Source organism: Coturnix japonica, unplaced genomic scaffold (genome assembly GCF_054131305.1).
Source record: "Coturnix japonica strain WE unplaced genomic scaffold, WE-NBRP24 Scf113, whole genome shotgun sequence".
NCBI lineage: Eukaryota > Metazoa > Chordata > Aves > Galliformes > Phasianidae > Coturnix > Coturnix japonica.
The window spans coordinates 127,227-138,546 of record NW_028189016.1 but is presented as its reverse complement, the minus strand read 5'-3'; the positions used below and the strand labels follow the sequence as shown (position 1 = coordinate 138,546).

Sequence of the window (11,320 nt, the reverse complement as noted above, 5' to 3'; positions counted from 1 at the left end):
TGCAGCTCAGAGCTACGCAGCAGCATTCCTTGTACAACCAAATGATGGGGAGCCACAGAAATCTCATTGAGGTCCTTCCTTCCTTCCTTCCTTCCTTCCTTCCTTCCTTCCTTCCTTCCTTCCTTCCTTCCTTCCTTCCTTCCTTCCTTCCTTCCTTCCTTCCTTCCTTCCTTCCTTCCTTCCTTCCTTCCTTCCTTCCTTCCTTCCTTCCTTCCTTCCTTCCTTCCTTCCTTCCTTCCTTCCTTCCTTCCTTCCTTCCTTCCTTCCTTCCTTCCTTCCTTCCTTCCTTCCTTCCTTCCTTCCTTCCTTCCTTCCTTCCTTCCTTCCTTCCTTCCTTCCTTCCTTCCTTCCTTCCTTCCTTCCTTCCTTCCTTTCCTTCCTTTCCTTCCTTTCCTTCCTTTCCTTTCCTTCCTTTCCTTCCTTTCCTTCCTTCCTTTCCTTCCTTTCCTTCCTTCCTTTCCTTCCTTTCCTTCCTTCCTTCATCAGCAAAACCAGTTTCTTGTTTCAGGCTTTTGCTTTTCCCCACTGAGTCAATGTGAATTCAGAGCTTGGTGTAATCATCCCAACCCTGAGTCCAGGTCAAGCTCATCCCCATCTCAAGCCCACCCTCAACCTCAACCCAATCCCATCCCACCCTCAACCTCAACCCAATCCCATCCCACCCTCAACCTCATCCCAATCCCATCCCACCCTCAACCTCAACCCAATCCCATCCCACCCTCAACCTCATCCCAATCCCATCCCACCCTCATCTTCATCCCCATCCCATCCCACCCTCAACCTCAACCCAATCCCATCCCACCCTCAACCTCATCCCCATCCCACTCTCATCCCCATCCCATTCTGGCCCCCCAATTCAAGCCCACCCACCTCTGTCACCATCCCCATACCTTTCCCACCTCCATTCTCACCCCAAACCCATCTCATCCCCATCCCTGTCCCCACCCCCATCCCACCCCTATCCCAAATCCAGCCCTGTCCCCACTCCCATCACACCCCCACCCTCCTCCCCACTCCCATCCTCATCCCTATCCCCATTCCCACTGGGAAGAGTAGGCTGGGAATCTGCACCAGTTGGGAACTGGGGAGAATTAATGGGAATCTCAGGGCCAGGAGGATCCAATGGGAGGAATTGACTCTGCTGGCATAAGGGGGTTATAAAGGAGGGGGGGGGGAGGGGGTGATGCTCCTTGTAGACTTATTTAACATTCCCAGGATTCCAGAAGAGGGTAACAGCAAAGGAGGGGGGGGATGAAGTAAAAACCTTCTGACCATCATCAGCCTTAGGGCTTAAAGGGGATCTTAAAGGGGACCTTAAATGGGACCTTAAAGGGGATCTTAAAGGGGACCTTAATGGGGATCTTAAAGGGGACCTTAAAGGGGATCTTAAAGGGGATCTTAAAGGGGACCTTAAAGGGGATCTTAATGGGGACCTTAAAGGGGACCTTAAAGGGGATCTTAAAGGGGATCTTAAAGGGGATCTTAAAGGGGACCCTAAAGGGGATCTTAAAGGGGACCTTAAAGGGGACCTTAAAGGGGACCTTAAAGGGGACCTTAAAGGGGATCTTAAAGGGGATCTTAAAGGGGACTTTAAAGGGGACCTTAAAGGGGATCTTAAAGGGGATATTAAAGGGGATCTTAAAGGGGACTTTAAAGGGGACCTTAAAGGGGATCTTAAAGGGGACCTTAATGGGGATCTTAAAGGGGACCTTATAGGGGATCTTAAAGGGGATCTTAAAGGGGATCTTAAAGAGGATCTTAAAGGGGATCTTAAAGGGGACCTTAAAGGGGACCTTAAAGGGGACTTTAAAGGGGACCTTAAAGGGGATCTTAAAGGGGACCTTAAAGGGGATCTTAAAGGGGATCTTAAAGGGGACTTTAAAGAGGATCTTAAAGGGGATCTTAAAGGGGACCTTAAAGAGGATCTTAAAGGGGACTTTAAAGGGGACCTTAAAGGGGACCTTAATGGGGATCTTAAAGGGGACCTTAAAGGGGATTTTAATGGGGACCTTTGGCTCTGTTTGAAAACACTGGATCCACGAAAGCCATTAACGCTGCCTTGAGAAAACAGAGGTGCAATGAAGGGGAGGGAGGGGTCTGTTGACTTTGGAATCATTTCCCTGTGTGTTCTCTCTGCTGGGCACCAGGATGTGCTCAGATGGGGGTCTGTGGGCTGGAGGAGGAGGGGGTGGGGGGGGGAGGGTTGAGAGGGGTAGATGCTGTAAAATAAGGCTGTGAAACAAGCAGAAGAGGTAAAAAAATCAATTAAAACAGTAGGAAAAATGCATTGCTGCAATTCAGTCACACAATGCCCAAACCCTGAGCAAAAGGAGACGGAATGACGTCAGGTTTTTTGGGGGGGGGGGGGGTTATTATTGTTGTGTTTGCTTGTTGTTTCCAAGAGGAGTGAATGAATTTGGTTTGGGGGGGAGGAGTGAGGTCACCCAGGGTCACTCGTGTTCTTGGTGTGTCTCCAACCCAACCCAAGCTCAGCTCTGCTCCCTCCCAGCCGCAAATGGATGATGCTCTTTATTCCTTCTTCCTCCTCCAATTTGCAAAGCATGGAGGAAAAGCTGCCACCCAGGACAGGTTTACACAAGTTCTGATCTGATCCGACCTGATTTGGTTTGAATTTGGGCTCCGTGTGTGTGTATCAGGGCCTGGAACTGCAAGATGCATCATTGCCTCTTTACTGTACAGCTACTATGGCTGTCTGAGCCCTGAGCCGTTGTGGGACCGGTTGGAGTTTGGGTTTGGAACTGGACCTGCTGGGTTCTGCTCCCCCATTCACTCCAGGTTTTGGATGATGGGAGCCAGTTCTGGGTCTGGAGCTGGTTCTGCTGGGTTCTTCATTGGTTTTCTGGGTTTGAAACTGGTCCCACTGGGTTCTGCTCCCCCATTCACTCTGGGTTTTGGCTGATGGGAACTGGTTCTGCTGGGTTCTTCATTGATGTTCTGGGTTTGGAACTGGTTCTGTTGGGTTCTGCTCCCCTGATTGCTCTGGATTTTGGCTGATGGGAACTGGTTCTGCTGGGTTCTTCATTGGTATTTTGGGTTTGGAACTGGTTCTGTTGGGTTCTGCTCCCCCATTCACTCTGGGTTTTGGCTGATGGGAGCCAGTTCTGGGTCTGGGACTGGTTCTGCTGGGTTCTTCATTGGTGTTTTGGGTTTGGAACTGGTTCTGTTGGGTTCTGCTCCCCTGATTGCTCTGGGTTTTGGCTGATGGGAGCCAGTTCTGGGTCTGGACCTGGTTCTGCTGGGTTCTGCTCCCCCATTCACTCTGGGTTTTGGCTGATGAGAACTGGTTCTGCTGGGTTCTTCATTGGTGTTTTGGGTTTGAAACTGGTTCTGCTGGGTTCTGCTCCCCCATTCACTCCGGGTTTTGGGTGATGGGAACCAGTTCTGGATCTGGAACTGGTTCTGCTGGGTTCTGCTCTCCCAGTCACTCTGGGTTTTGTCTGATGGGAACCAGTTCTGCTGGGTTCTTCATTGGTGTTCTGGATCTGGAACTGGTTCTGTTTGGTTCTGCTCCCCCATTCACTCTGGGTTTTGGCTGATGGGAGCCAGTTCTGGATCTGGAACTGGTTCTGTTGGGTTCTGCTCCCCTGATTGCTCTGGATTTTGGCTGATGGGAACTGGTTTTGCTGGGTTCTTCATTGATGTTCTGGGTTTGGAACTGGTTCTGCTGGGTTCTGTTCCCCCATTCACTCTGGGTTTTGGGTGATGGGAGCCAGTTCTGGGTCTGGAACTGGTTCTGCTGGGTTCTTCATTGGTGTTCTGGGTTTGGAACTGGTTCTGCTGGGTTCTGCTCCCCTGATTGCTCTGGGTGTTGGCTGATGGAACATCATTGATGTTCTGGGTCTGGAACTGGTTCTGCTGGGTTCTGCTCCCCCATTCACTCTGGGTTTTGGCTGATGGGAACCAGTTCTGGATCTGGAACTGGTTCTGCTGGGTTCTGTTGCCTGATTGCTCTGGATTTTGGCTGATGGGAACTGGTTCTGCTGGGTTCTTCATTGGTATTTTGGGTTTGGAACTGGTTCTGTTGGGTTCTGCTCCCCCATTCACTCTGGGTTTTGGGTGTTGGGAGCCAGTTCTGGGTTTGGAACTGGTTCTGTTGGGTTCTGTTGCCTGATTGCTCTGGGTTTTGGCTGATGGGAACCAGTTCTGCTGGGTTCTTCATTGGTGTTTTGGGTTTGGAACTGGTTCTGCTGGGTTCTGCTCCCCCATTCACTCTGGGTTTTGGGTGATGGGAGCCAGTTCTGGGTCTGGAACTGGTTCTGCTGGGTTCTTCATTGGTGTTCTGGGTTTGGAACTGGTTCTGTTGGGTTCTTCATTGGTGTTCTGGGTCTGGAACTGGTTCTGCTGGGTTCTGCTCTCGCATTCACTCTGGGTTTTGGCTGATGGGAGCCAGTTCTGGGTCTGGAACTGGTTCTGCTGGGTTCTTCATTGGTGTTCTGGGTTTGGAACTGGTTCTGTTGGGTTCTGCCCTCCTGATCACTTTGGGTGTTGGCTGATGGAACATCATTGATGTTCTGGGTCTGGAACTGGTTCTGCTGGGTTCTGCTCTCCTTATTTCTCTGGGTTTTTATACCCTTTTTTGGGGCTTCATGGCATCTTTTCAACCCACAGAGGCACAGAATGAAGGGAGGCCTTAAGGAGGTCGATGTGATGCTCATCTTCTATAGGACTCCATGGTTATTCCATATTCCAACCTCCTCTTCTCATCCATCCCATCTCCTCCCAACCCACCCCCACCTCAGGTGGTTCCGTTGATGGTTCCTCCTCCCTTTGGCCCCATCTCTTTCCCTTCAGCCTCTAATGGCTCCTTAATGAAGGCTGAAGACCACAGGTGAGTATATAAGGGAGCAGCCAAACAGAGCTGGGTCCAATGGGTCCAGTTCGTTCTCCACGCAGCCAGAACCACCCCAAGAACCCGATGTTAACAGAACCGGAACCGATTCCATCCAAGACATTCAGAGCCCGATTCCAGCTTCAAACAAGGAGGAAAAGACTCGGATTGAGGTTACGGGGTGGATCCTAAAGGATCCTTAAAGGATCCGCCCAAGGAGGGAGGGTCCAAGGAGGGCTGGGCTCCTCGTAACTCTCCCAAGTTCCCCCTTTGGGAGCTGTCGGCCTGAACAGCCGCTCCGAAACTTTTCCATTGGGTTCTGTGGGTTCGGAAAGGGCCCTTTTAATTACCCCCCCCCATCTTTGGATCCCGAGATGGGGGTCTCCCTATGGAGCAGCTCTTCCCTGCGGTGGGGATGGTAGGAGCGCGGTCTGGATGCGGCGGCTGGTTGTGTTTGCAGGTAAAGAATCGCTTCGTTTTACGATCGAGGGAGCAAAAAACTTCGTCCCTTTTTTCCCTCCCCTTAAAGAACCACAAAGAAAAAAGGAGACGCTCCTTCAACCTTTGGCCCCGTCCCATTTGAACGGGGCAATCAAACAAAACTGGGACGGGCGAGACGGTTCGGGACAATGGGGGGGGGGGCAATAAAAGGCTGTTTTAATTAACGCTGATTTGTGGATCTGAGCTGCCCATCCCTTCCCCGTCCTCCCACACCTCCAGCAGAGCTCACGTTCGTGGGAGGAAGGCAGGGATGGGAGGGATGGGGGGGGGCCCTTTATGCTGCGATTTCCAGCTTAGAACCTCTTGAATTCGGTGTGAATGAAGGAGTGAGGAGAAGGAGGGGGGGGATTAAAGGGCTGGGAGGGGGAAAAATGCCTTTTTATGGCCTCTTTGTGCCCCCCAATGTGGTGTTTTCGCGTTGTGAGATGGAGGAGGGCATTCGTTTCTAGTTTTAACCATTCAATGCTGGTATGGGTTGGGGGGTGGGGGAAGAAAGTCCCATAAGATCCCATTGTGGAGCATGAAGGTCAATGGGGAGGGGGGGTCTGCGGGGCTCCTCAGGGTCCGTTGTGCATCATAGAGATGGATTTAGCTCAGTCTCCCTTCCCCCCCCCCTCCCCAATAGTGTTTTTGCTTCATGGCTGCCACCCAGCGCCAAGGTCGCCTGGCTAATTAACTACAGGGAGGTAATCAAGAGGCAAAGCAGCTGCTGCTGTTTAATGGGGGCTTAACCCCCATCCCCCCCCCCCCCCCCCCTCATTTCACCCCCTCCCCCCCCAGCTCAGTGTCACATTGATTCAATTCACTGTTGGCTCCCAAGTTTGGGAGGAGGAGTTGGGCTCATTGATCCCAATGGGTTCCTTTAGGTTCGGGGATAATCCTTTAAGGATCTACCTTGGTAACCTTAAGGTTTCTTGAATGGAAGAGTGGGGTGGGGGGTTGGTGGGGGGGTCGTAGTGACCCCACACACACACACACTGTATCAGGTGGGTCCCTGTGGTTGTGGGGAGGAAGAGCTTTCAATGGCCCCCAGAAAATATATGGCAGTAGGGTTGGATGGCAAATAGACTGAATGGGGTTGGATGGGACTTAAAACTGCTTCATGCCTACATGGGTATGTATATATGTACCCCTCTACCCTCTCTCCCAGTATATATGTACCTCTCTCCCAGTATATATGTACCTCTCTCCCAGTATATATGTACCCCTTTCCCAGTATATATGTGCCTTTCTCCCCCCTTTGCCATTATATACATACCCCTCTCCCCCCTTTCCCAGTATATACGTACCCCCCTCCCCACTTTTCCCAGTATATATGTACCCTTCTCCCCCCTTTCCCAGTATATATGTACTCCTCTCCCAGTATATATGTGCCTTTCTCCCCCCTTTCCCATTATATACATACCCCTCTCCCCCCTTTCCCAGTATATATGTGCCTCTCTCCCAGTATATACGTACCCCTCTCCCCTTTCCCAGTATATACATACCCCTCTCTCCCCTTCTCCCAGTATATATGTGCCTCTCTCCCCCCTTTCCCAGTATATATGTACTCCTCTCCCAGTATATATGTCCCTCTCTCCCCCCTTTCCCATTATATATATACCCCTTTCCCAGTATATATGTCCCTCTCTCCCAGTATATATGTCCCTCTCTCTCCCCTTTTCCCAGCAGAGATCAAAAGTTCAGCCCAGTGCCAGACCTGACTGCGTTGTTTGCCCAATGCTGTGCTGGGTGCGGGCGATAACGAGCCTGATTAATGACCTCACCTCCCTGCTGCTAACGAGTTGGGCTGTCCGGGAATGCAGTGTGTGCTGCCAGGGGAGCAGAGGACGGAGCTGTTGGGACTGTAGGAGGCTGAGCTGCTTTAAGGGGGGGTTTAAAGTGCTGGGTGGGGTGGGATAGGAGGGTCCTGACGGGTCAACATGGGAGGGGTTGGGTTCAAAGGGTCCTTACAGGTCAACTGGGGAATGGTTGTGTTGGAAGGGTCCTTACAGGTCAACTGGGGAATGATTGTGTTGGAAGGGTCCTTACAGGTCAACTGGGGAATGATTGGGATGGGGTGGAAGGGTCCTTACAGGTCCACTGGGGAATGATTGTGTTGGAAGGGTCCTTACAGGTCCACTGGGGAATGATTGGGATGGGGTGGAAGGGTCCTTACAGGTCCACTGGGGAATGATTGTGTTGGAAGGGTCCTTACAGGTCCACTGGGGAACAGTTGGGGTGGGGTGGAAGGGTCCTTACAGGTCAACTGGGGAATGATTGTGTTGGAAGGGTCCTTACAGGTCAACTGGGGAATGGTTAGGGTGGGGTGGAAGGGTCCTTACAGGTCAACCAGGGAATGATTGTGTTGGAAGGGTCCTTACAGGTCCACTGGGGAATGATTGGGGTGGGGTGGAAGGGTCCTTGCAGGTCAGTTGAGGAATGGTTGGGTTGGAAGGGTCCTTACAGGTCAACTGGGGAACAGTTGGGGTGGGGTGGAAGGGTCCTTACAGGTCAACCAGGGAATGATTGTGTTGGAAGGGTCCTTACAGGTCAACTGGGGAATGATTGTGTTGGAAGGGTCCTTACAGGTCAACTGGGGAATGATTGTGTTGGAAGGGTCCTTACAGTTCTACCGGGGAATGATTGTGTTGGAAGGGTCCTTACAGGTCAACTGGGGAATGGTTGTGTTGGAAGGGTCCTTACAGGTCAACTGGGGAATGGTTGTGTTGGAAGGGTCCTTACAGGTCAACTGGGGAATTACTGTGTTGGAAGGGTCCTTATAGGTCAACTGGGGAATGGTTGGGATGGGGTGGAAGGGTCCTTGCAGGTCAGTTGAGGAATGATTGTGTTGGAAGGGTCCTTACAGGTCAACTGGGGAACGGTTGGGGTGGGGTGGAAGGGTCCTTGCAGGTCAGTTGAGGAATGGTTGAGTTGAAGGGGTCCTTGCAGGTCAAACAGGGAGTGGATGAGGTGGGGTGGAAGGATCCTGACAGATCAGTTGAGGAATGGTTGGGTTGGAAGGGTCCTTCCAGGTCAACTAAGGAACCAGGGAATGGTTGGGGTGGAGGAATCCTTCCAGGTTAACCAGGGAGATCGTGGGTTGACCAATGGAGGTGTGGGGTGTTGGAAGTGACTTTGTGGTTCTGTGAGGTTCCGTGGATCCATAATTCTCTGTGGTTCTATGAGGTTCTGTGTTTCCATGACCGTGAGATGCAGCTCCACATATTGAGCTGTAGGGACACTCTGTGCTGCTGATGGATTCCTCCTTATGGGGCTCCCTATGGGGGTCTTTGTGGAGTACGTTGCTCTATCCCTCCCTTTCAGGACCTGCCCAACTCATCCCATGGTTCCATGACCTTTAAGAACCCTTCCAACCCAAGCCATTCCATGTTTCTGTGACCTTTCAGGACCCTTCTAACCCATTCCATAGTTCTGTGGTCTTTCAGGACCCCTCCAACCCAACCATTCAATGTTTTTATGATCATAAAGGACCGTTCCAACCCAATCTATATTCCTATGATCTTTAGGGACCCTCCCAACCCATTCTATGGTTCTATGATGTTTTTTAAGGTCCCTTCCAACCTACTCTAAAGTTCTTTGACCTTTAAGGACCTTCCCAAACCATTCCATGATTCTACAGCCTTCCAGGACCCCTCCAACCCAATCTATTGACATTCCCATGACCTCCCACAACCCAACCCCATTCAATCCCTCTTCCCACCCCCCAACTAATCCATCCCCATGCCAGCCCCCCATCTCACCACCTTCTCCCCCCCCCCTTTCCAGGCCGGTGGCCATGAAGCACTGTTTCTACAATGAGTCGGTGGGTTTCTTCTATAACAACAGCCGGAAGGAGCTCACCACCTACTGGAGGACCAAAGACGTCCTGGTGGTGGCCCTGGGTCTCACCGTCAGCCTTATCGTCCTCCTCACCAACCTCTTGGTCATCGCCGCCATCATTATCAACCGCCGCTTCCATTACCCCATTTATTACCTCCTGGGTAACCTGGCAGCTGCCGACCTCTTTGCTGGCATTGCTTACATGTTCCTCATGTTCCACACGGGGCCGAGGACGGCCGAGCTCTCCTTGAAGACCTGGTTCATCCGGCAGAGCCTCTTGGACACCAGTTTGACCGCTTCGGTGGTCAACCTCTTGGCCATCGCGGTGGAGAGGCACCAGACGGTGCTGACCATGCAGCTGCACAGCAAGATGTCCAACCAACGCGTCATGATCTTGATCTTCTGCATCTGGGCCACGGCTCTGCTGCTGGGCTTGATCCCATCCTACGGTTGGCATTGCCTGTGTGCTTTGGAGGAGTGTTCCAGCATGGCTCCGCTCTACAGCCGCAGCTACTTGACCTTCTGGGCCATCTCCAACCTCCTGGTCTTCCTCCTCATGGCGGTGGTCTACGCTCACATCTTCATCTACGTCAAGAGGAAGATGGGGCGGATGTCGGCGCACACCTCTTTCCATCCACGCTATAGGGAGACCGTGGTCGGCCTTGTCAAGACCGTCACCATCATCCTCGGTGAGTTGGGGGTCAGTGATGTTCCCTATGGGGTTGTGGGGCTGTTCTGGCACTTCCTCCTTTCCCTTAGAGGCTGTGGGGGTCACTACAGTGTTCTCTTGGGGGTTGGGGGGGTCACTGCAGCCTTCCCTTGGAGGTTGTGGGGTCACCACAGCGCTCCCTCTGTGCCCCAGGGCTTGGGGGGCACTACAGAGTTCCTTTTGGGGGTTGGGGGGCACTACAGCCTTCTCTCCTTCCCTCCAGGAGTTATGGGGCCACTACAGAGCTCCCTCCATCCTCCCAGGGTTTTTGGGGTAACTATAGTGTTTCCCTTTGGGGTTGTAGGGTCACTACATCACCCCCCCCAATACCACAGGGGTTATGGGGTCACAAGAGCATTTCCTTAGGGGTTGGGGGGTCACTACATCCCTCCATCCCCTATGGGTTGTGTGGAGGAGATCTGCTGAGGGGCGAACCCACAGATCTATGGGGTGGGAGGGGATCTAAGGAAGACGTTTTCCCCCATTTCCTGCTTTTCCCCCACCTTAAAACACCCCAATTCCACCCCATATCCCTACAGAGAGTGGGGCAGGAAGCCATATCTTCCCCATTTCACTTTACCCCCACAATAAAACACAGCAATCCCATTGAACAACCCTATTGGGAGTAGCTGGGTTTCCCCATTTCACCCCTTCCCCCCACCCTAAGACACCATAATCCCACAATCTCCCCTATGGGGAATGCATGGATGAATCCTGACGCTGTCCTTTCCCCATTCATCTCTTATCCCCAATCCAACCAACCCAACACCCCCATTTTAAGCCCTAGGAATGGGGTAGGAACCCCCCTTTCCTCTAACAGAGGGTCCATCTCTTTGCAGGTGCCTTCCTGATCTGTTGGACCCCCGGGCAGGTTGTGCTGCTATTGGATGGGTTGGGTTGTAAGAGCTGCAACGTTTTGGCCGTGGAGAAATACGTCCTTCTATTGGCCGAGATCAACTCATTAATCAACGCCATCGTTTATTCCTATCGGGACAACGAGATGAGGAACACTTTCCGAAGGATCTTATGCTCCATTTGTTATAGGAACCCCAAATATACCCCGACGGCTGTGAAACCCAATGGGGCCGACCGTGGGGGGTTGTCACTGAATGGGCATTTCACAGTGGATTCCTCCATTTGAGCTCATTTTCTGACCATGGGAACAGAGGGGAGTCCCTCCTGTGGGAGACATTGCACTGTGGGGTGAGGATCCCCCATAAACCCCCCCCTTCAAAGGATGCTTTTATAAGGGACCACAGCGCGGTTTGTTAATTAGTGTGCTTAATTAAAGGCTGTTTCTAAAGCTGTGTTGATTTCTATGGGTGAGCTGCACCTGTCTGTGTTATATTTGGGGGGAGAGAGGGGCTACATTCACAACTCCTGTGCCCATTCATAAGTGTGGAGTGAGTACTCCGCAATGAAGCCATCTGCCATTCACA

At 52.0% G+C, this 11,320-nt stretch overlaps 1 protein-coding gene across 2 annotated transcripts; it reads left to right on the top strand.

Annotated features, from left to right (window-relative positions):
* Positions 1 to 5,121: 5,121 nt before the first annotated feature.
* Positions 5,122 to 11,184, top strand: LPAR2 (lysophosphatidic acid receptor 2). 2 transcript variants are annotated; one of them, XM_015850470.3, is made up of 4 exons: positions 5,122 to 5,309; positions 7,022 to 7,196; positions 9,119 to 9,861; positions 10,721 to 11,184. In XM_015850470.3, the coding sequence occupies exons 2-4, from the start codon at positions 7,150 to 7,152 to the stop codon at positions 11,020 to 11,022; spliced, it is 1,092 nt and encodes a 363-aa protein (XP_015705956.1). In that variant the 5' UTR covers positions 5,122 to 5,309; positions 7,022 to 7,149; the 3' UTR covers positions 11,023 to 11,184. The 2 variants fall into 2 exon arrangements, with proteins under 2 accessions (XP_015705956.1, XP_015705959.1); XM_015850473.3 differs by lacking the exon at positions 7,022 to 7,196.
* The last annotated feature ends 136 nt before the right edge of the window (positions 11,185 to 11,320 follow it).